Source organism: Lycium barbarum, chromosome 7 (assembly GCF_019175385.1).
Source record: "Lycium barbarum isolate Lr01 chromosome 7, ASM1917538v2, whole genome shotgun sequence".
In the NCBI taxonomy this organism is placed as follows: domain Eukaryota; kingdom Viridiplantae; phylum Streptophyta; class Magnoliopsida; order Solanales; family Solanaceae; genus Lycium; species Lycium barbarum.
In genome coordinates this window covers 127,066,441-127,088,905 of record NC_083343.1, presented here as the reverse complement: position 1 = coordinate 127,088,905, position 22,465 = coordinate 127,066,441, and the positions used below count along the sequence as shown (strand labels likewise).

Sequence of the window (22,465 nt, the reverse complement as noted above, 5' to 3'; positions counted from 1 at the left end):
GTATATCCACTACCACTATAAAATAAAGTTATTAATCGAATACTTCTCCAGATAAAAAAGAGTGTTCACTTAGCCATTTGCACACCCCTTAAGAAAGTACTAACTCCTGGACAAAAATAAGTAATTTGACTAAACTACCCCTAATTAAATAGGTATTGAGATTTGATCACATAGTACTAAATAGGGGCAGATCTGGAAAAGATAAGGTTAACTCTTTTTTAATTTAATAAGTGGACACTATTTTTTACCCAAGAAACACAGGCTAAGTGGACACTCTTTTTGATTCGGAGGGAGTAACTTTATCACGTTAAATTTTTTTGATTTTACCCATTATAACAATAAAATCATAACAATTATTTTTTATTGTGTTGTTAACAACAATAACACAAAATACTATTAGCAGAGAAGTATAGCAAAAGAAGAGGCACAACAAATTATACGTGGTTAGGCCAGTTGACCCAAGGTAAATGGATGAAACGAACAATCCACTACATTAGAGATACGACAAAGAAGAGTAGCTCAAAATAAATTTCATATCACAAGGAAATAACCTCACAGTATCACTCCACCGGATTTCTTCCACAAATACTCTCACCATAGAACTTTCTAATTCTAAAAGATTATAGGTGTGTTGTTCGATATGACGGAAAATGTTTTCTAAAAAATATTTTTTTGAAATTTTTTTTGCTTAACTGAGAAAGGAATTAGAGAAATTTGTAACCTTCTTCCCACGTGAAAAGAGAAAGATATATGGTAGATTATTTTTCATCAAGAAAAAAAGTCAATTGATTTTGTAGGACTTTACAAATTTAATTATAATTTTATGTCTCTTTTACTTAAGATCATCATTTTTACACGTAAGAGATTAGAAAATACATACAAAAGATCTGAAAATGTCTTCTCTTTTATTCAAAATATATATCGTAAATGGTCATAGGAGACCATTTCCTCAAAGAAAAAGAAAATGAGCCTTTATAGAGATATATGAAATGAAATCCATATTTGTATAATAACTTACAATATTATTCCACTTTTAAACATAGCAACAAACACTCTACACAATATATATGACCTCCAACAAAACTTACAAATTAATTAGACACCTAAAGCAACGATTAGTCCATTGGGATTAGCTTAAAAACTTAAAAAATAAGAGCAAGTTGCATGGGACAGTCCAAAAAGTTCCAAATAAAAGTAAGCACGCGATTGGAAATACAGTTGTTTATCGTAACTTTCCAATCTAAATGCTATGATTAGCAAGTCAGTAAGTACTATCATTAATTTAGTAGTAATATTTTATTGCTATGACTATTTAGTACTAGTACGCATTTCTTGATACTGTAAATATTTTGTACTTATATTAACCAAATTAAGGTTATCAAACTTGTATTGGGTGAAAAGTGCACCCGGAGTTACCTCACGTGACCAGAGGGTTCATATAGCTGGCTTCCACTCTTACCAACTCGGGTTACATCCGTCAATCTCGATCAGAGCGCTATGGCATAGACCACGTGGGTGTGACAGACACGTCACATCACCCATGCTTTAGGGTTTGAAAAGTCCAACTTTGCCTTATATAAGAGTAGCATAGGATAGAAGGAAGGATCATCTTGCTTACACTTTGTAACCCTATCTCTCATTTCTCTCTAAGCAACATACAAGAGTTCATCCATTACTTCATATAGCTAGCTTCTTCAATCTTTGACTGATCTTCTTGTTCTTATTTCTGCTTTAGCCGTACACTCAGTTGCTCCGAACCGTGCTCACAATAAGAGTTCTCGGGATTGGATACGGCCCATTTGTCTTCAAACCTATAAAAACAAATCTCTAACTGATTTTCTGATTAAATCTGTTTTCACCGGAAAACAAAACTAGCACATCACTATACATAAAATAATTAAGATTCCAATTGAGTCCTTGGAAACCCGAGAAAACTAGCACATACACTAGTGCACTACATAAAATAATTTAGATTCCAATCCGCGGTAAAGTCAGGAATTTCACTAAAGGTGTTCAAAATTTAAATTAAAAAAAAAAATTATTTTGATATATACACCGTAGAATTTTGTATATATGTAGTACAATTTTTCGATGTAGGGTGTTGAATTGACTACCCTAAATCTTTGTGCTAATCAGGCTTGATACATCAACTGAAAATTCTGGTGTAACAGCTCTGGAGACTTGAGTGAACTGTCTAGTTATTGAGTTTCAAGATTTTGTTTATTGGGTGTTTGAGTCCGTTTTCTTTCTCGTTGGTATATATTTGGGTGCTTTGACTATGATCATGAGGTGTGCTTCAATAGGTGGAAAAAATGCATGATTGTTGTTGCAAATGGTTAAACTTATGTCTAAAATATGATTATTTTTTCTATTTTTTTTTGCAAGAAAAACTTGTTAAAAATGATAAAAAAAAATTCAAAATGAACTTGTCCTCTCGGGGTTGATATCATATAGGACTGAGCTTTTTCTTAAGAAATGAATCAGTCCTCTATGATACCCTATTAGTATATAACATATACCGGGTTGGTATCATAGAAGACTGAGCTTCTTTTGGAACGAATGAACAAGTTCTTTATGATACCCTGTTAGTATATGATATATACCATGTGAGTATCATAGAGAATTAAGGAGTGAATCAGTCATCCATGATACCATGATACCCTGTTAGTATATGATATATACCATGTGGGTATAATAGAGGATTGAGTTATTTTTTTCTTGAAGGAATGAAACAATCCTCTATGATACCTTGCCAGTAAATAGGATATGATATATAGCATGTGGGTATCATAAAGGATTGACGAGTGTTTTTCTTGAAGAAATGAAATAGTCCTCTATGATACCGTATCAGTATATGATATATACCGTGTGAAGATCATAGATGACTGAGTAATATTGTAATGAATCTGCCATTTGTGATACCCTATCAATATATGATATATACCAAGATGATATCATAGAGGACTGAGTGCTTTTCTTGAAGGAATGAACTGCAAGTCCTCTATGATATCCTGTCAGTATATGATATACCATATGGGTATCATAGAGGACTGCGTAGTATTTTTTTGAAGGAATGGATCAATCTTCTATAATACCCTATCAGTATATGATATATATGATGTGGGTATCATAGAGGATTAAGTTGTATTTTTCTTGAAGGGATGAATTAGTCATTGATGGCACTAAATATTATAGAAGTTAATGATGCACAAAGAAGAACTCCAATTCCATGTGCTTTTATTGAATAAATTTACGTACAAAAGAACAAGTCGATCTTTAATCCAAATAGTGTTCTTCAGGCACACAGTTTTTCTCTAGAATTAAATAAGTGAATAAAGGGCAGTCAGGTGCATTAAGCTTCCGCTATGCGCGGGGTCCGAGGAAGGGTCGAATCACAAGTATCTATTATACGCAGCCTTGCCTTGCATTTCTGCCACAGACGGTTTAAATAAGTGAATAAATACAAGAATAGAATATGATTGAGGGCAACTTGCTATAAAAAAAAAGAAAAAAAAACTGAGGGCAACTGGCAAGATGCTCGAATCAATATAAACACATGACTTAGCAGAGTTAGAGTATAGTTTACGAATTCGGGCGTACTTAATAATTTTTGTTCTGATTTTATATTTAATTATGAAATCTGTTAAATATGTAATAATTATTATTTTAAAACTCAGTAATTTAAAAGAAGTAAAATCTCAAACTTGTAAGCTTTAAATCTTGGCTGTCCAGCCAACTCATTTTAAATGTAGGAGCCATGATGTCACCCAACTCCTTTCAGTGTAGGAAACATGACGTCTGCCAACTCATTTCAATGTAGGAAAAAAAAAACACATTTAGTTTCTTTTATTTTTATAATCGTGGTGTTTGAGTCAGTTTGCGAGCACTTCAACTAATATTTTGGAATACTTGCTACCTTTCACCAGCAACATGTACTAGCAGGTAACTCTGTCTATCAAAATTTAAAGATGTGAGAAGAAATCACATAATGTCTTTATCTCCGCTGAAATTTAAACTTCAGACCTCATGATTCTATATATTGGATTTTACTATTGTACCCTAATACTGTAAAATAATTTGATACTAATTGTGTATTTTAAACCATTGTAACAATGTGTTTATTTTCTAGGTTACTAATTCAAAATTTTAGGAACTTCACATAATGTGTATGAGTTCAACTCTCATATTCCAATATAGTATTATTTTCTTAAAATAATTAGCGAGGCCTAAAGCCTATTAACAATTAAGATCCCATTAGGATTAGATTGAAACGTATAACGAGGGCAAGTTGCACAAGACAGTCCAAAGTTCCAAATATACTAATCACAAATATAGGTATTAATAAATATTTGTATTAGGTAGTGTGTCAGTCAATAACGAATATATTTTCCGAGGTTTATAAGTTTTGAATTTACAGTCGAAACCATAGTTCATTTTTAGTTATTGAGTCCGAAATTAAATATTCATAGAATATATGTAATGATTTTTTTTAATACAAATACAGAGAATCTAAGCAAAAGCTACTGGATCCACCCGATTCTTACCTAGATTATATCATAGCTCCCATATGTCTACGACAATCCTGTATCACGATTTAAGTTGACTAGAAAAAGAGGTTCTAGACATTTCAACCCTGCGTGAAAAAATATTACTTATTAACTTCCGGTTTATGTTCTTTCAAAATAGAGAGGAAAAGAAAATACAATTTCAAAAATTTCAAACTAGGCAAAGTTTAATTTAGTAAACTTTCTAATATAAATGCAGGATTGAAGCAAAAGCTATTGAATTCGTCCGACTTGTACCTATTGTTATAACTCCCATGTATGCGACAATCATGTATCCCGAGTTAATTTGACTAGTGTTTTTTTTTTTGGAAAAAACATAGGTTCTATATACGTTTCAAAGCTGCATGAAAATAATTAATTACTTATAACTTCGAGTTTCTCTTGTACCAAAATACAGAGGAAAATACAATTACAAATTTTTTAGGCAAAGTTTAGTGTGTTGGACTATCGAAAAAAGAATATGTAGTGATGGAGGTTTTGGGACAAATTAAACAGTATTACACACTCTATGGCTATTAATTACTTTTCGCTATGATATTTTATTTCTAATATTGACCTAATTAGTGGGAATTTTATTTTTATCTAAATTCAAATCATATAGTATAGTACTAATTAATAGTGTATTTTTTAAAACCATAGCATAGACAGAAATTTCCCTATAACTAAACGCATCTTGTCTTGTATTCATACTAGCACATGCACTACATAAATTATTTAGGCAATGATCTGTATTTAGGCTGCTAACTTTCTTTATTGGCAACTAATTAATTTTGTTATAATATTATATAGACCAAGACTTAGTAGTCTCACGTTTTTCAATTACAACTATTTTGCATTTCGATTAGCCAAAGGTTATCAAACTATATCGCATATTACACTACTACGTGAAATTATTAGGATTCCAATTGAGTCCTTTGGCAAATAAAACCTAGGACATGCACTACATAAAATAACTTAGATTCCAACTAATTAAGGCCTTTGGATCACGAAAAAAAAAAACCTAACACATGCACTGTATAATATATTTAGAGTATATGTTTTGTAGTGAATCACATGCACATGGGGTTGAATCTATTACTCACTATAAATAGCACTATACTACTTCCAAGTTTTCAAGCAAAAACATTCTTCAATGGCTTCTCTTTCTCTAGCCAAAGTTTCTTTCTTTCTTTTGCTGACAACCTTATTTTTTCACTCTTCTCCTTGTGTTGCCAAAACAAAATGTTGCATCACTTCTCTTTACCAACTCGGTGATTCTATTGCTGATGCTGGAAATGTGATCCGTATACCTAATGCCCATGTCCAGGCCCGAGCCTGGGGACTACCTTACGGTGAAACCTTTTTTAAAAAACCTACTGGCCGCTTCTCTGACGGTCGTATTATTGCTGACTACATTGCCTCTGCTCTAAGCCTCCCCTTCCTCAACCCTTACTTGGACAAATCGGGTGTTTCTTTTAGTCAAGGAGCCAACTTTGCTGTTGCTGGTGCCACCGCGCTGAATAACTCTTTTTGGGCTACTAGGAAGGTTCCATTGGTCCCCTTTAATGTTCCTCTCCCCGCTCAATTAGAGTGGTTTAAATCTCATCTACAGTCCACATGTGGGACCCATTGTGCACAAACTCTCAGGAACTCTCTCATAGTCTTGGGAGAATTCGGTGGAGTTGACTACTGGAATAGTCTCGCACGAAATATGGGAGAACCTGAAGTCCGGACATACGTTCCTGTAGTTATTGATGGCATTCTAAGTGCCATCAGAGATATGATCCAGCTAGGGGCAACTCGCATTTTGGTTCCAGGAGTTTTTCCGTTCGGATGTCTATCTGGATACCTAACAAGATTTCCCAACTCTAATCCCAATGCTTATGACCAATTTGGTTGCTTGAGATTTTATAATCGTTTCGCTACGTACCACAACACTAAACTGAAGAAAGCTCTTGCAAATCTACAATGTGAGTTCCCACATGCTAAAATCGTCTATGGGGATTACTATGGTGCATTTAGGACTATTTTTCGCTTTGCTCCTTGGTTGGGATTTAATACGAGCACATTGGTATCTCCATGTTGTCGATGTTGTGGTGGTGCCGGACAATGTGTAACACCTGGTGACGGATTATGTCCTAATCCGGCTCAATACGTCAATTGGGATGGCCTTCATTTGACAGATGAAGCTTATCATCGTATTTCGGACATTGTCATCAAGAACGCCTTTCCAAAATTTGGTTGTTACGGTCTCGGAGATTCGGGTGTATTGTCTAGTTCTTGAGTTTTGAAGACGTTCTTTGTTGGTTATTTGGGTATTTAATTTGACTTTGATGAGATGTGTCATTTCTTCTTGTGTACCGTCTAGTTATTGAGTTTTGAATACTTTCTTTGTTGGTTATTTCGGTGTTTAATTTGACTTTGATGAGATGTGTCCTTTCTTCTTGTGTACCGTCTAGTTATTGAGTTTTGAATATTTTCTTTGTTGGTTATTTGGGTGTTTAAATTGACTTTGATGAGATGTGCCCTTTTCTCTTGTGTACGAATGTCTAGTTGTTGGGTTTTGAATATTTTCTTTGTTGGGTATTTGGGTGCATTGATTGTAGTCAGATGTATCTTTTTTGGAAATAATAAAGGTGAATAAAAGAATGATTGTTGTTGCAAATAAATATTGTAGTTAAACCCTTGTTGTTTGGGTTAATTTTCACGTATGATCATAATTGAACTCAATTCACTATAAGAGTAAATATACAGGTCTAATAACTTTTATCACGTTAAAATAATTGAATTTTACCTATAATTATAACAATAAAATCATAAAATAATTTTTGAGTGAGCTGAATATTAAGAAATGATTGAGTGTGTGTTAATAAAGATAACACAAAATAATACTACCAGAGAAGTATAATCACTAAAAAAAGGTAATTTCGACCTCAAAATTAGAAATTAGAATTTCGACCTCATGAGGTCGAAATTCATCCCAGAAATTTGAATTTCGACCTCATGAGGTTGAAACCTGGCAACAATATTGCAATGATTTCGACCTCATGAGGTCGAAATAATTTTTAAAAAATATTTTTTATAATATTTATCCAAATTTTGACATCACGATGTCGAAAATAATAAATTATATTTAAATCGAAAATTCAGTTTTCAACCTCATGAGGTCTAAAACTATATTTTTAATTTGGGTGGAAAATGTATTTTCGACCAAGCACAAAAGCAGAGAATTTCAGAAATAATACAGAGGAGAGTAAATTTTTCACAAGTATCACAAGGAAATACCTCACAATATCACTCTCTACCGAATTTCTTCCACAAATGCTCTCAGTCTCTCCCCATAGAAATTTCTAATTCTGAAAAATTATATTGTGGATGTTGCTTAACTGAGGAAGGAAGATCCTTTTAGAGAAATTTGTGACCCTCTTCCCCCGTGAAAAGAGAAAGATGTGGTAGATTTTTATTATTTTCCTCAAGAAAAAGAGTCAATTGATGTTGTTACTCTTTATAAATTTATTTTTGATTTTATGTCATTTTCACAAGAGATTTTCAATTTTACGCAGAGGTCTAAAAATAACATACAAGATCTGAAGAAATCATTTTCTTCTATTCAAAATTGTAAGTGGCCATAAGAGAACATTACCTCAAGAAAAAGAAAAAAAGTTTTATAAAGATACACGAAATAAAATCCATATTTAATTATAATCTACAATACATTCCACTTTTAAAACATAGCAACAAAAACTTTATATATATATAACCTCGTCACCAACTTAATTAAACACCTAAAGCCTATTAACGACGACTCCATTGGGATTAAAATAAGGGCAAGTTGCACAGGACAGTCCAAAGTTCCAAATACATATAAAACGAAATAAGCACGATTGAAAATAGTATTTTGTCATAACTATCTAATCTAATACTACTATGATTAGCAGTTAGCAAGTGATTCAGTACTATGATTAAACTAGTAGTAATATTTTATTGCTATGACTTAGTAGTACATATTTCTTAATATTGTAAATATTTTGTACTTCCATGAGCCAAATTAAGGTTATCAATCTAACACATGCACAATACGTAAAATAATTAAGATTCCAATTGAGTCCTTTGGATCACGATAAAGCTAGCACCTACACTGATGTACTACAAAAGAAAATTTAGATTCCAATTAGTGGGCAGCGGCAAAGTCAGGAATTGTGTTCAAAATTTAATGAGAATGTGTGCTTTCTTCTTCACCGATAGGTGGGGGGGAAAAAAAAGAATGGTTATTTTTGAAAATTAATAGTTAAGCTCTTGTTTTTCAGGTTAATTTTCATGTATGATCATAATCAAACTTTATCCACTATAAAGTTAATATCATAGAACTAACTTTTGTCATAGTAAAGTAGCTGAATTTTATCCACTATAACAGTAAAATTACGAATATGAGTTGGGAAAACCTCGGACTAAATAAGAGTTGCATCTAGTGAAGGCAAACAGGCCAAAATCAAATTATCTTCTTGACAACTCAAACTCCTCAAAGAGCATTGAGTTAAGATTGTTTATGGTACGAGAAATTTGGAGGAAATGTGAAAGTAGAAAACAGCAACTTATAACTCCTTGATACAAAGTAAAAGGACCTAAAATGAAAATGCAAAGATTCTACTAGCAGAATCACTACCTTTTTACTGAGATGTAAGACAAAAATTGGAAAAGAATAATAATATAAGATACCTAAATACAGGATTAGAACTGTATAAGGTAATAAACTGATAATCTTGGCATTAACATGAAGTGATGAAGATGTTTGTTGATGTTCATCTAATCATGGCATATTAACTTATGAATAGATGACCATCAACAAACAAATCCATAACTACAGAATTCTAGAATATACCTATACACAAGGCCTTGAATAATATTGTAAGAAGAAACTAAGATAGCAATTGCCAATGTTTTGTTGTAATTTGTAAGGCTGATAATATATGCTCAGAATATCCATATTCCATTAGAAGTATATGCCTTGAGAATATACCTTACTTGTCGTCCATAAATTCTGAGCATTGTTTTCATAATTCATATTTTCAATTGTGAAAGGGAGAGGTAGAGAAAAATTGTAACACTCGAGGTGTGACCTAATAGTCAATGAAGTGAGTGGAAATCATGTGACCATGGTTCAAATCCCAACAGAAACTAAAAACAATGTGATTTCTTCTCATGTGACTTAACATTGACTGGTGATTTCTTCCCACGTGACTTAACATTGACTAGTGATTTCTTCCCACGTGACTTAACATTGATTGGTGATTTCTTCCCACGTGACTTAACATTGACTGACAGAATTACTAGATTTATGTTGTGATAAGAGGTAACAGGTATCTCGTGAAACCTACCTAACGATCACGGTTATAAAAACATTTGAACGTGTAATTTCCAATTTAATAAAATTATCATATGCTCAAGCAGCATATGGTAATTTACTGGCCCACCTTTAGGAGTAATAAATATCTTTTCTTCTTTTCAATACCTTTCACCCAATTTTAATATCAATCAATCAATTATATCACAACTAGCAAACTATGCCCGTGCGATTCACGGGATCCAACATGATTAAATTAGTTACTCATTTTAGTTAGTTTTTATGGTTTATATAATTTGCAAAAGATACTGCGATTCTCCTTAGTGAGTCTCCATATTTTAATTTTTTTCCTCTTATTTTTTCCCTTAATTTCTCAATTGTTGTTAACATTTGTTTTATTTTGGTTATGTACGCCTCTTTTTGTATTTAGTAAGTTGACAATTCAAATATCTTACTCCCTCCGTTCACTTTTACTTGTCCAGTATACTAAAAATAGATTTTCACTTTACTTGTCACTTTTAGCATATCAAGAAAAGACATACTTTTTTTTTTTCTTATTTTACCCTTAACATTGATTACTCATTTTCGAATCATTCTCCAAGTCCAATGAGACTATATACCAATTAATATGAGTACTATAGTAAAATAAATACTTCATTTATTAATTCTTACGGGGGTGCAAAGTCAAAAGTGGACAAGTGAAAGTGAACGGATGTCAAGTTTATAATCACAAGATTCAAAGGATATTTTATTATATTATACATATTTTTAATTTAAAACCACAAGATTCAAAAGTCTATTTTTATTTCTTAAACTCCGTGTCTAGTCAAACTTAGACACTTAAATTGAAGGAGTGTATGCCAAATGAAGAAAATGAAAGGACAATTAAGACATGCGATGCACGGGGCCAACATGATTAATTTGGTTACTCACTTTAGATAGTCTTTATGGTTTGTATATTTTACAATGGATACTGTGATTCTCCTTAGTGAATCTCCATATTTTGCTTCTTTTCCTCTTATTTTCCCCCTTAATTTCTCAATTGTTGTTAAAATTTATCTTTTTTGTTTATGTCCGCCTCTTTTTATATTTAGTAAATTGACAATTCAAATATTCTACATGTCAAGTTTATAACAACAAAAATTCAAACGATATTTTATTATATTATACATATTTTTAATTTAGAACCACAACATTCAAAAGTCTATTTTTATCTTTTAAACTTCGTATCTAGTTAAACTTAGACACTTAAATTGTGACAGAGGGAGTATATGCCAAATGAAGGAAATGAAAGGACAATTGAGACACTGCGGACACGTGGGGACCTAAAAAGTAAACACACAAGAGGTAGAATTAATGTTAAACTACTGAAATGTACACATATTAATAATCCCTGCTTAGAGTACAATTTCATGTGTTTTCTATAATAGAGTAATAAAATGCAGCATATAAGTAAAGAAATATGATAACGTAAAAAATAGAATACAAGTGTATAGGTGGTAAACCAAGTAGTCTTACTTGTTAAATGAAGTGGACCCATAACTGGAAAAAAAAAAAAGGAAAGAAACCAAGTACATTTGAAATAAGTCCAAATTTAGTGTATAAAATGAAGTGTAGAAGTAACGAAATATAATAACTTAATACGTGTACAGGTGACAAACCAAATAGTAGTACTTGTTAAATGAAGTGGATCCACAACTGGAAAAAAAAAAAAAAAAACAGAAACTAAGTACAATTGAAAAAAGTCCAAATTTAGTGTACAACTCAGACAGCTTTTTGTATAATTTGTTGTTACTATGTTCGTCCCTCTCAGACACTTATATATATTAGAAATACAAAACTAGTTGGTCTCGATTGTAAAACTATGTTGTAACCATCCGGCTTTATTCAGATTTATTCATTCCAATCCAGTACGAATCATTTTTCTGTAGGGATTCTCTAAATCGCAATTACTCAACACTGATAACAAGTATCTAACTTATGACTAAAATAAAAATGTAATAATAACAACTAGAACTTCATCTAACCAACAACTCCACCTATGTGAGCTTTGCATGGTTGGTCCCACGTTCGAAGAAACCAGGAAAGCTCCCACAGTAGGCTGACAGCAGCAGGGGTGGAGCCAGCATATGGCTTGCGGGTTCGGCCAAACCCAGTAACTTTGGTTTTAAACCCTGTATTTGTCTTGAAAAATTCATTGAATAGGTATAAATTATTACTTCAGAACTCAGTAATTTAAACAAATTAACATCCCGAACCCACAAACTTCAAATTCTGGCTCCGCTTCGGACAGCCAGGATAAAGATAGAGCCATGATGATACCTTTAACCTTATAATACAATAAGAAGAAATGGCATATACAGGAACCGTGTAACGTTATTAAGCTAAACTGCCCGGAAAACTCGATCATCATAGGAATAGTTGAGCATGGCAACGTCATTGAGAAGACAACGACGGAAGGAGCCAATTGAAGAAGCCTACTCTAGTTTCTCCCCTCAATCTCTGAGACGAGTATTCCACCAACACATTCCAAAGCTCCCCTACAGTCCACTGATGTGAAACAATCCATTGAGTCACCTAGACCAAGTTTTCAACAAAGAAATATCACAAGGATATAAGCTTCCACAGCTTGCAGGTTTAAATTGTATGTTTTGGACAAATTGGCAGATGCATTCTACGCATGAACAGAAGATGTTTCTGCTGTATAATAATAATAAAGTAGAGTCCTGAAGCCAGGATAAGATAGGTTTTCATCATGGAAACTAAAGTGAAGTTAATTGATGCTGAAGCTATAATAACCAACATGCAAGATTTCCTAATGATCAATCCCTAAGCATCTATCGTTTCTTCCAAGATAAGCATCAATTTGAAAGGCCCTTAACCAACACCTCCAAGAGTCTTTAACAGTAAATTCATGGATTTACCATTTCTATCGACAGGTGAATTCTTACCCTACACAAATGTCAATAATGCTAAATTTTCCCTTCACAACCAACAAAACTTAGAAAAAGGTCAGGGAGGGAAAGGGCAAAAGAACGAAAATGGTGACGAAAACAAAAGGAAGGAACACATGAGTTGATCAAAAAACACCGACAGAAATAAAAAAGTACCCAAGTGAATGTAGTGGCAAACATCCACTTTTTTCATTTCCCTTTTAGTAATTAATTCAGTGAGCAGGTTTCCTAGCTAGTGAAAAATCCAGCTTTAAATCCTTAAGAGCAGACCAAGAATTTTACTTTCAGACATTATAACAAAGATATAGACAAATATCAATTCTGGCAAATGTCCTTAGGAGTAAATATATCAGTTCAAAGTCAAAAGAAACTTATAGAATAATTAACAGATGACAGTACCTGGTCCAGCATCTGAAATGCTTCCAGGCCAAATGTGTAATACAAGATGAAAGGTCTCAATGCCTGTACGATATGCAGGGAGACAAAATTTCAATACAAAAGAAGATAAAAGATGGAGAAAAGATGTTCAAAGTAAAATGAACACAGAGAAGCAGTTTAAGGGGGGAAATGGCATATCATATCCAAAAGACGATTTGTGATATTTGACATCTTACTACCTCCATTGCTGTCTATATGACTCATTTTCCCTTTCCAAAAGCCTAAACGTCTAGCACATTTCATAAGTAGTAATAACACCCAAACCATTACGAGTTTCAAGAATTCAAAGATTATTAAACTAAAGCTAAGAATTATGATGCATATTAAAAGGGGGAGAGTAATAGATTGCGTTCAGACATTCAAAAGAAAGCACCAGATACATTTATTCCACAAAAAAGGCACCAGAAATATATATCAAATAGGTGAAAAGCAACTGCTCTTTGCCTCGCATGTGCCGAATACTTCCCATATAAAAATGCAGAAAAATGTCCAAGGGGAAAGAACAACCTGAGATGCAGCAATCCATTGAAGCATAGCTTTAAGCTGAGGATCTCCTCCAAAAGCACCACAGCCCCAATTTCCAGTCACAACCCCAATTTCATGCGGATTGTCTAAAGGTTGCCCATTGTGACCCTCATGATTTCTGATTAATTGGTTACCCGATGTTTCCTCAGTTGCTTGGGAGGAGGTTGAAGTATGACCAAGCGACTATTGGACACAAGATCATGGAAAACCAAAGAGCACGTCAAATGAAGAAAAGCTAATTGAAATGCCTGTAAATATCTGGGAAAGCGGAGCAAAAGGAAATAATAAAAGGAGGGAGATTTTAAAAACATGACAAAAGGAAATCCCACCAAAAGATTAGCAATGGACTTTCCACCGGTGGCTTTAACGTTTTGATCATCTTTGAAAAGCTGTTGATACTGATGACACTTGTATTGATCCATGAAGCCACAAAATGCTTTGTTAATCTCCCTGAGCAATATATTCGACTTATCATCAATAAAGCATAAACAACCAAATACTAATCCTTTGTAGTCAGCTGGACAGGAAGCCATTTTAATGAATTCAACTTCTAGTCAGCAGATACTTGAAGCCAGCAAATCAGTCAAGTCATTCCCCAGTATGGTTTTGCTAAATGAATTCCACTCCCCAGCTCGATCTAATAACATCTGAGAATATACTCTACCCATAAGCTTTTAGCCTTTTACCCCAATAACATATTTAGTACTCCCTCTGTTTCGCTTTTGAGAGTCAATTTGACTAAACTTTGAAGCTAAAATGGATTAGATTAACTCAATATTTTAAGATTAAAATTTATATCTATGAAAACGACATGAAAAGTACTATAAGTTGCAACTTTTCTCATATCAATTTGGTGAAAAAATACATCTTAAAACGTTGGTCAAAATTCATGCAGTTCGAATCTCGGGAAGCGAAAGTAATACATACATTGGGACAGAGGGAGTAGTACCTTATTTCATTCTCAGCATTTTTGCTATAAATACAAAAGGTCCACGGGTTATAGACCAAAGGTTAGGATTTTAGATTTCACATATGTCTCACCCTCAGTGTAAAAAATGCTACCTATCAATTCAACAGACTCGCATGAAAAGGGAAAAAAATATTACTCTACCATCTCAAGCGACTTCTTATTTTATACTTGATGTGCGTTATTTGCACTTTTTGCTAAATATGGTCATTTTTTATCTTGTCTATCTTGCAAGATCACATATCCATCTTAGCATCCTCATCTCTGTGACTCTAATCTCGCAGAAGTCCAACATATCCACAAGATAAGTGTCCTAGAGAGTGCTGTCATACAAGATTAGACAAGACTGTAACTTTAGAGGATTATATGACCAAAATATCTACTTTTACTTCATTATTCACACGATAACATAGTAGACAAAGATTCTGGGTTCAACTCATCGCCACCAATCATTAAGAGAAGTTTCATGTGCTTGACCATGAATAGAATCATAGTCGCACATAAGGGGACGTATTGAATATATAATTAAGTATAATAAGTGTACTCTCTTAAAAACATACTTCTAGATGACGTGGTCACAGTTCAACATTGTATCATGAAAGAATGGAACATATTGAAGTATATTGTCATTTCATTCTACAAAAGGTTCAGTGGGGGTGCAATTTTATCAATTAATGAGTTTGTAGATATTCTTACAAGGTCGCCCTGTAGCTCCAGAATTGAGTATATTTGCGGAAAATGAGGAGCATACAACATATACACTCCAACTTGGGGGTGGGGGGCGTTAAGAACTAGGAAAATGCTAATATGAAAAGAATTTGTTCCTTGTAAATATGGGGAAAATTTCCCTTTAATTAGGAATTACCTTCTTTTTCTTTTTTAGATATCATGTATTCCTATGTAAGCCTATTTAAACCCCAACATGCTTAGGGAATAATCAAGAAATTCCATTCACAAAATATCTACTTTCAATCTTTCTTCAAAATTCATGAATGTCCACATATGATCAGCCAATTTACATCAACTCCGAGCATAAGCTCATGGACTTTTTCTCGCTCTCCCATTTGACCTCTCAATAAACTAATTAACAGACAAAATAGAACCTAATTGTACCTAAAGGATAATCCAATACTTACAGGGTTCAGTATCATCTGTTTAAGGACCCAACAGACTTCATGAAAGAATTATATTCCATATAAGCATTTTAAAAGAGTACGGAAACTTGTGTACCTTAGAAGGCCTTCAAGTCTGTACTGGCTCTTTCCCGGGTGACACAATGCATCTATTGCAACTATCCTAGTCTTACGCCTTCCAAGAACGTCATTGTCCTTTTTGTCGACATAGTCACCATTAAAACGGAAAGAAGAGGCATACCTTCACCAATTGAAAGATGCAAAATAAGCTGAATTGCAATTAAAGGCCCAAATGTCAGCAAAAGAATGCATGGAATTACAGCTCCAGCAAATCAGCAAGCGCTATTTGTTCTAATTTAACTTGGTGATGTGGTGCAAGTACGCAATTGATTCTCTATCTAAACTCACCCGGTATAACTTGAAAACCTCTCTGTACCAACAATTTCTATCGCTTCATTGTCTGCCATGCACGGCAGGAAAAGCATGCCAGCAATTAACTCTGGATTGATCATAAACCGAATTTCTTCCTAAAACAGAAAATTACCTATTAGATATTCTCTTTGAACATATACATTCCAACCATCAAACTAGGGGTGGTAACTTGGAAGATAAGAAAAAAAAAAGAAAAAAAGGTGCCATGCAATAGATGTCTATTGCTTCTTGTTCTTGTAGGGTGGTAGATTCTCTATCTTAACCGTTAATGTCACTCAGCACCATTTCTTTCATGAAATTTTTTTAAAAGGAAAAAATCCATAACACCAGAAAAAATCCACCGAACTGACAAAGAAACGAAACCAGTAAATTGTATGATCTGTGGTTTGATTTAAATATTTAATAAACCAACTTAGCTGGTTCAGTTACTTTGCAAGTAAAAACCTAGCTAACACGAGCTGCAGACACCCTTTTCTGAAAAACGAGAAGGTGTAAGTGCTTACAAAACATAAATTTGCCTTAGTCATTTTACTCGTCACTACAAAAGACTGTTTTTTTATGGTAAGCAACAGACAAAATGATAATGGCGATTTCATTCTCAATGTTGAAGATCAATAGACAATATATCGGTTCTCCTCTTCATCAAAATAAATATATAAGGAGGTTTTTATGCAGTGCATTCACTTAAGGAATTAGACGAAAATCTCCATTTTCAAAGGCAAAAGGTGCAATGCATTGTGACAAAAGCAACCCGTTTGATGAATTATTTTTGGCAAATTATTAATTTTGACAATAATGGTTACCATTATATTCAAAAATATGAAAAAGAAAGAGTGTCCAGAAAGGAACCTGCACACAGCCCCTAACGAGAGCACCACCTCCTAAATACATGTTAGCAAAATCAACTTCAATAGCTTCACGAGATTGATCTTCAATTAAGCCTGAAATGGAAGTCTAGAAAGAAACACAAATATACCGTACGTGTAAAAAAATGAAACATAATAATTTGATGGAGAATACAGTTTACTTCTTACCTCAATATGGCAAAGGGAAATGTTGGACTGGCTCCATACTCTTTCCTTTGGATAGGGAATACAAGATGGACTATATTCCACAGAAAGAACTTTTCGCTCAAAAGACACATAGCCCGCTGGCATAGATGAACATATCCTCCCAAAATAGTGAACAATGCACCTCAATTTATTTTCAAGTGCTTTTTCATAATGATCATGTAGACACCTGAAAACATGTATGTGAGCGCATGAACTCCATTAATTCGATTTAAGGAATCTTACATATTTAAAGACCATAGTGTAACTATGAAAGAGCACAATATAAAGTGTACTACAACCATTAGAAGTTTTGGAACATACAACTATACGCTGCTTTCGACAGGCTCTAGATACCCTCACTAACACCAAGGTAAGACACTACTTCCTAATTATTTCGACATGCATCTAGAAAAATTTGTCCAGGACCTCCAGGTAAATTCAAATTTCAAAATCTCAATTTAAGCAAAACTCAACTGATATATAGAGATGGATGGAGAAATATTCATATTCAAACGAAAGGGGCATAGGAAGAGGAAGTAAAAGAATTCCTATCAGAAATTTTAACAGTTCTTGGTTCAAACTGATCACTAAATAATTTAGTAAAATTCTTGGTTCAACATTCTCTATGGTTTTACAAAATTTACTCTCTCAAAGATGATCACACTTCATAAAACTTCTCATTTAGTCAAAAATCCACTCAGAGCTAGATCAGAATGCATATAAAAAGACATCAGTTTGGTGGAAAAGAAAACTACTCACCACCACTTATGCTTCAACTCTCTGTAACTCATTCTGGTCAACAGTTATACACCACAATTAAGAACTTACAATCTAATTATCAACCTAATGAAACTATATATCTAAACCGTATCATTAGATGGAGAAGTGATGTCAATTTTCAGATTACAACAACTAATATTGACAAATTTGGGAACTGAGAGTAGATTGTTTCTGCCTATGTTGCTCGGACTCTTCAAAAATGTCAGCGGGTGCATGTTGGATACTCCAAAAGTAGTGTATTTTTGAAGTATCTGACACAGGTGCGGCATCTAAAGTGAAGAGTCCGCGCAACTTAGGTTTCTGCTAAAACTGTTCTCTACAAGATATTAAACATTAACATCAGAAGACTGCAGATAAAATAAGAAGCAATTCGTAAAGATGACCAAAGAGAAGAACAACAAAATGAAGGACTTCATGATAGTTAATTGAGTGCAGAGCCCCTATAACTTTTCATTACACTATTTACAAGAAAGAATTCTTTTAATCAGTCAAAATAGATCTGACATGGAAGATACATGAGACACAAATAGGAAAAATAAAGCATGGATGCAATAATAAAAACAGCCAGTTGATGAAACATACGCAAATAAGTGATCAAAGTTGATCATTGGAAGATGTTTGGCACCTCTATCACTGGTAGGAAATAGACAAAACAACGCGCATGCAAGAAGAGCACCGATTAATTCCTGGGAAAAAAAATTGAAAATCATGACAACACATGCTACAGATGCTTGTTAAAACATTGAATAATCAGATTCTGCTGCAGAAATCGTTTGAAGGAGTAAAAGAAGTATGAAACCAATTTATTTTGGAGCTAGCTGTGGAGTATCCATATGAATCTCAGACTGTTACCTGAACTCGGTTGTGCATATCCGGTATGGGAAGAAATCCAGAAATGGGATTCCTCATCGCTTAAACTTTAAGCTAATTCCTTTCTATTCAGAAAGGTAAATGGAATAGTATTGTATCTTTTTATTTTTGGTGTAAAGAGAAAAGTATAGAGGAAACAGAGCTTGTAGTCTTGTAGATTGGTTAGGTTCTTTGTAAGTAGTTTCTTTCCTCTTTTCTCTTCTTTTTCCCCTTTTTGTGAAGATCTCCAGCATATCCTATGCTGGGGAATAGAACATTACCAGTTTCAAAGGAAAAAAAAAAAAATCCTTTGAAGAAGGATAGCTCCTTTCCTGCCTGCTTCTTGGCCACAACCACAGCTACGACATTAAGTAAAGGACATACACATAGCCGTAGGATCCGGACATATGTGCATAGTTGCTTTATATATAAATTTTGTTGCAAAAAGCAAACCAGAGAAACTAATCAATGTGTAAATTAATATGTTGATTCTCCTAATCTGAACCTTTCCATTCTTTACACTAGAGCAGTAAACAAACCAAAGGAGGGTAAAAGGGGTGGTTTTACAAACAAAACTTCTAAACTACTACCTGACTAAGGAAGACAATGCCAGGCTCTTGTGATTCTAACAAGCGAAGACCCGTTTTGACTCCTTTCAAAACTCCATCATCAGCATTCTCATAGTGAGTTTCTAATAATGAAGGCAATTTCACAAGCAAATTAGCCAAGTGCGGCACCACCTCTTCGAACCATTTTGCAGCTTCAGCCCTAGGAAGCAACTGTATAAACAATCCAGCATTTCGAAGACAATTCAATCAGTTCCAATAACATTCAAAAAATTTCCAACATGTTTTCATAATATACACACTACAAGCCCAGAGGCAGATCTAGAACTTGAAGTTTATGAGCTCCTATAGCGACCTCAATTTAATATAAATTGGATTCCCAATCAAATATTTATAAATAGTTAATGGATTTCTTAATATATATACCGGGTCTGAGCAAAAACTTACCAATATGTACGGTTCGGCCAAATTTATTTACCAATATGACCGATATATACAAAACCTACACACTGATTGTGTATATTATTGTATATTATATGTATAGCATATGTATATTATACGTATAAATGTGCAAAACCTACATTTGGTCATATTTTGTAAAACTAGATCACCCAAAGGCATTGGGCTGTAATTTTCCCCAAAAACTACTGGATTCCTGCAAACCCACAGGCGGTGCTCCAACTTGTCATTGACTACAACTACTACACATCAGTACCAAACATGTTGAGGGCAATAAAAGTGAATATACGAAACTCATATCATCATCATACCAAATAAAATATAGTATTCCCTCCGTCCCAATTTAAGTGCGCTAGTTTGACTTGACACAAAGTTTAAGAAAGAAAAGAAAAACTTTTGAATTTTGTGGTCTTAAATTAAACATGTGTATAAGTCTTTTAAATCTTACGGTCATCAACTTATTACGTAGAATGTTGGAATTGAAAAACTTACTAAATATAGAAAGAGAGACTCTTTTTGGGACAGACCAAACAGGAAAGTAAGACACTTAAATTGGAACAGAGGAAGCATGTGTTATGAGAATTTATCACAAACTGACAAGTTTTAAGCTAACTGCCAGCCTACCACAACCCTCCTCTTTTATCCTGGGTGTGAGCGGCAACGTGAACAAGCTCACACATGCAAATTTTTCAGAATAAACAGACCAAATTGAATAATTTATATGTGCATGAGAAGCACAAGTGTCAATGGAAAAATAGGGGAGGGAGAGAGTTTTGAATATCAGAAATTGCGATGAAAAGGACTTCGCCGGAGTTAATGTTGACTTCAAGTCTTCTCTCACAAATAAGTTATATTTGCCCCTCGTTAGCTCTTATCATCCAATTTTAGAGTCATACTTACTCCTCATCAGTTAAATCCAATGTCCACATATAAATTTTCCTACATGGCGTGCGCTCCTATGTTTTTTCCAACTAAATCTACTCACCCATTTAAACTCTTTTAACCCGCCCGATCAACCCACTTAAAAGGCTCCCATAACAGAATAATATGTCAAATATTCAACCAAAACTTAATTTAAAAAAAGAGAATTGTGGTCCCCAACACATAAACTAAAAATTCTGAACTGATTATAAAATTTATATGGACAGAGAAGGGGAAAGATTGACTTCAAGTCTTCTTTCTTCTCCATTACAAGACCTTCACTTCCTGCTGCTGTTACACAGTTAGTTGAATGCCTAAACGGACTGTTGCTTCCATTTTATATTTGTCCTTCTGGTCTTACAAATAAGCTATATTTGTACTAGTTGGTTATACTTTTTTAATATATTTGTCTTTATCATCCAATTTTAGAGTCATATTTACCCTTTTCCATCCAACTTTTAGTGTCATATTTACCGTCATCAGTTAAATTCAATGTTACTCCTAAATTTTCCTACGTGACTTCTATGTGACACATTTTTTTTTTCCACCTATATCTACTCATCCATCTAAATTCTTTTAACCCGCCAGTCCAATCCATTAAAAAGGCCCTCATCACATAATATTAACATGCAGTAAAAGTATTCTACCAAACCCAGTGTGGTTCACAACTAATAAACTTAAAATCCTGGCTCCATCTCTGTTCAAAACTGATTTTTTTAAATTTATATGGACAGAGAAGGAAAAGATAGAAGTAATTGACCAGGAGGTCACGGGTTCGAGTCGTGAAAACAGCCTCTTACAAAAATGCAAGATAAAGCTGCGTACAATAGACCTTATGGTCCGGCCCTTCTCCGGATCTCGCACATAGCGGGGGCTTAGTGCACCTAGCCGCGTTTTTTTTTTTTAAGAGAAGGGAAAGATAAGCTTACATCATCGAAGAAGAGAGCAAAACCATGAGAAGCAGAAGTATCAATGGAAAAATCAGGGAGGTTGAGAGAGTGTCGAATATCCGAAATGGCGATGAAAAGGACTTCCCCAGAGTCAACGTTGCTTTGATGAGGACCTTTTGAGAGAGATTTAAGTGCTTCAATTACTGGCTGTGGCCAAGAAAGTGAAGATGATTGGAGTGAAAGGGGTAATAAGGGAAGGATTGACTTCAAGTCCTCTCTGTTCTCCATTATAAGACCTTCTCTTCCTGTTGCTGTTACACAGTTCGTTGAATGCCTACACAGACTGTTACTTCCATTTTATAAAGGGAAAAGGGTAATATTTGCCGTGTCATATTTACCTTTATCATTCAACTTTAATATAATATTTAACCCTTATGAGTTAAATCCAATATTCCCCCTAAATTTTCTTACGTGCCACCTATATGACACATTTTTTTCAACTAAATCTCCTCGCTCATTTAAACTCTTGCACGGATTGCCCTTCATTTGGGTGGTCTTTAATTTTTATCCCTCAAATTGGTGATCTTTTAACTTTTGCCCTTTAACTCTGCAAT

General features: G+C 34.0%; 2 protein-coding genes across 3 annotated transcripts; one reads left to right on the top strand and one right to left on the bottom strand.

The window, feature by feature from the left end:
* The first annotated feature begins 5,697 nt into the window (after positions 1-5,697).
* LOC132602600 (acetylajmalan esterase-like) lies at positions 5,698-7,049 on the top strand. The gene has a single exon (XM_060315413.1). The coding sequence runs from the start codon at positions 5,698-5,700 to the stop codon at positions 6,826-6,828; it is 1,131 nt and encodes a 376-aa protein (XP_060171396.1). The 3' UTR covers positions 6,829-7,049.
* A 5,015-nt stretch (positions 7,050-12,064) lies between these two features.
* On the bottom strand, positions 12,065-22,204 carry LOC132604296 (poly(ADP-ribose) glycohydrolase 1-like). Of its 2 annotated transcripts, none has more exons than XM_060317746.1 (11): positions 21,891-22,204; positions 19,606-19,794; positions 18,749-18,852; positions 17,369-17,573; positions 17,184-17,288; positions 16,311-16,429; positions 16,000-16,143; positions 14,132-14,252; positions 13,785-13,985; positions 13,239-13,301; positions 12,065-12,435 (listed from the first exon to the last, which is right to left on the bottom strand). In XM_060317746.1, the coding sequence occupies exons 1-11, from the start codon at positions 22,137-22,139 to the stop codon at positions 12,322-12,324; spliced, it is 1,614 nt and encodes a 537-aa protein (XP_060173729.1). In that variant the 5' UTR covers positions 22,140-22,204; the 3' UTR covers positions 12,065-12,321. The 2 variants fall into 2 exon arrangements, with proteins under 2 accessions (XP_060173729.1, XP_060173728.1); XM_060317745.1 differs by having other exon boundaries at positions 12,065-12,462; positions 21,891-22,202.
* Positions 22,205-22,465: the final 261 nt, after the last annotated feature.

Bases quoted from the DNA above. Each gene is read 5' to 3' on its own strand.
- LOC132602600 (XM_060315413.1), top strand. From the start codon at position 5,698: ATGGCTTCTCTTTCTCTAGCCAAAGTTTCTTTCTTTCTTTTGCTGACA.
- LOC132604296 (XM_060317745.1), bottom strand. From the start codon at position 22,139: ATGGAGAACAGAGAGGACTTGAAGTCAATCCTTCCCTTATTACCCCTT. The intron at 16,430-17,183 runs GTTCCTTTCTGG...TTTCTGTTTTAG, and splicing joins TCGTTAGGGGCTGTGTGCAG to GAAGAAATTCGGTTTATGAT. The intron at 12,463-13,238 runs GTACTGTCATCT...AACTTGGTCTAG, and splicing joins CATTTCAGATGCTGGACCAG to GTGACTCAATGGATTGTTTC.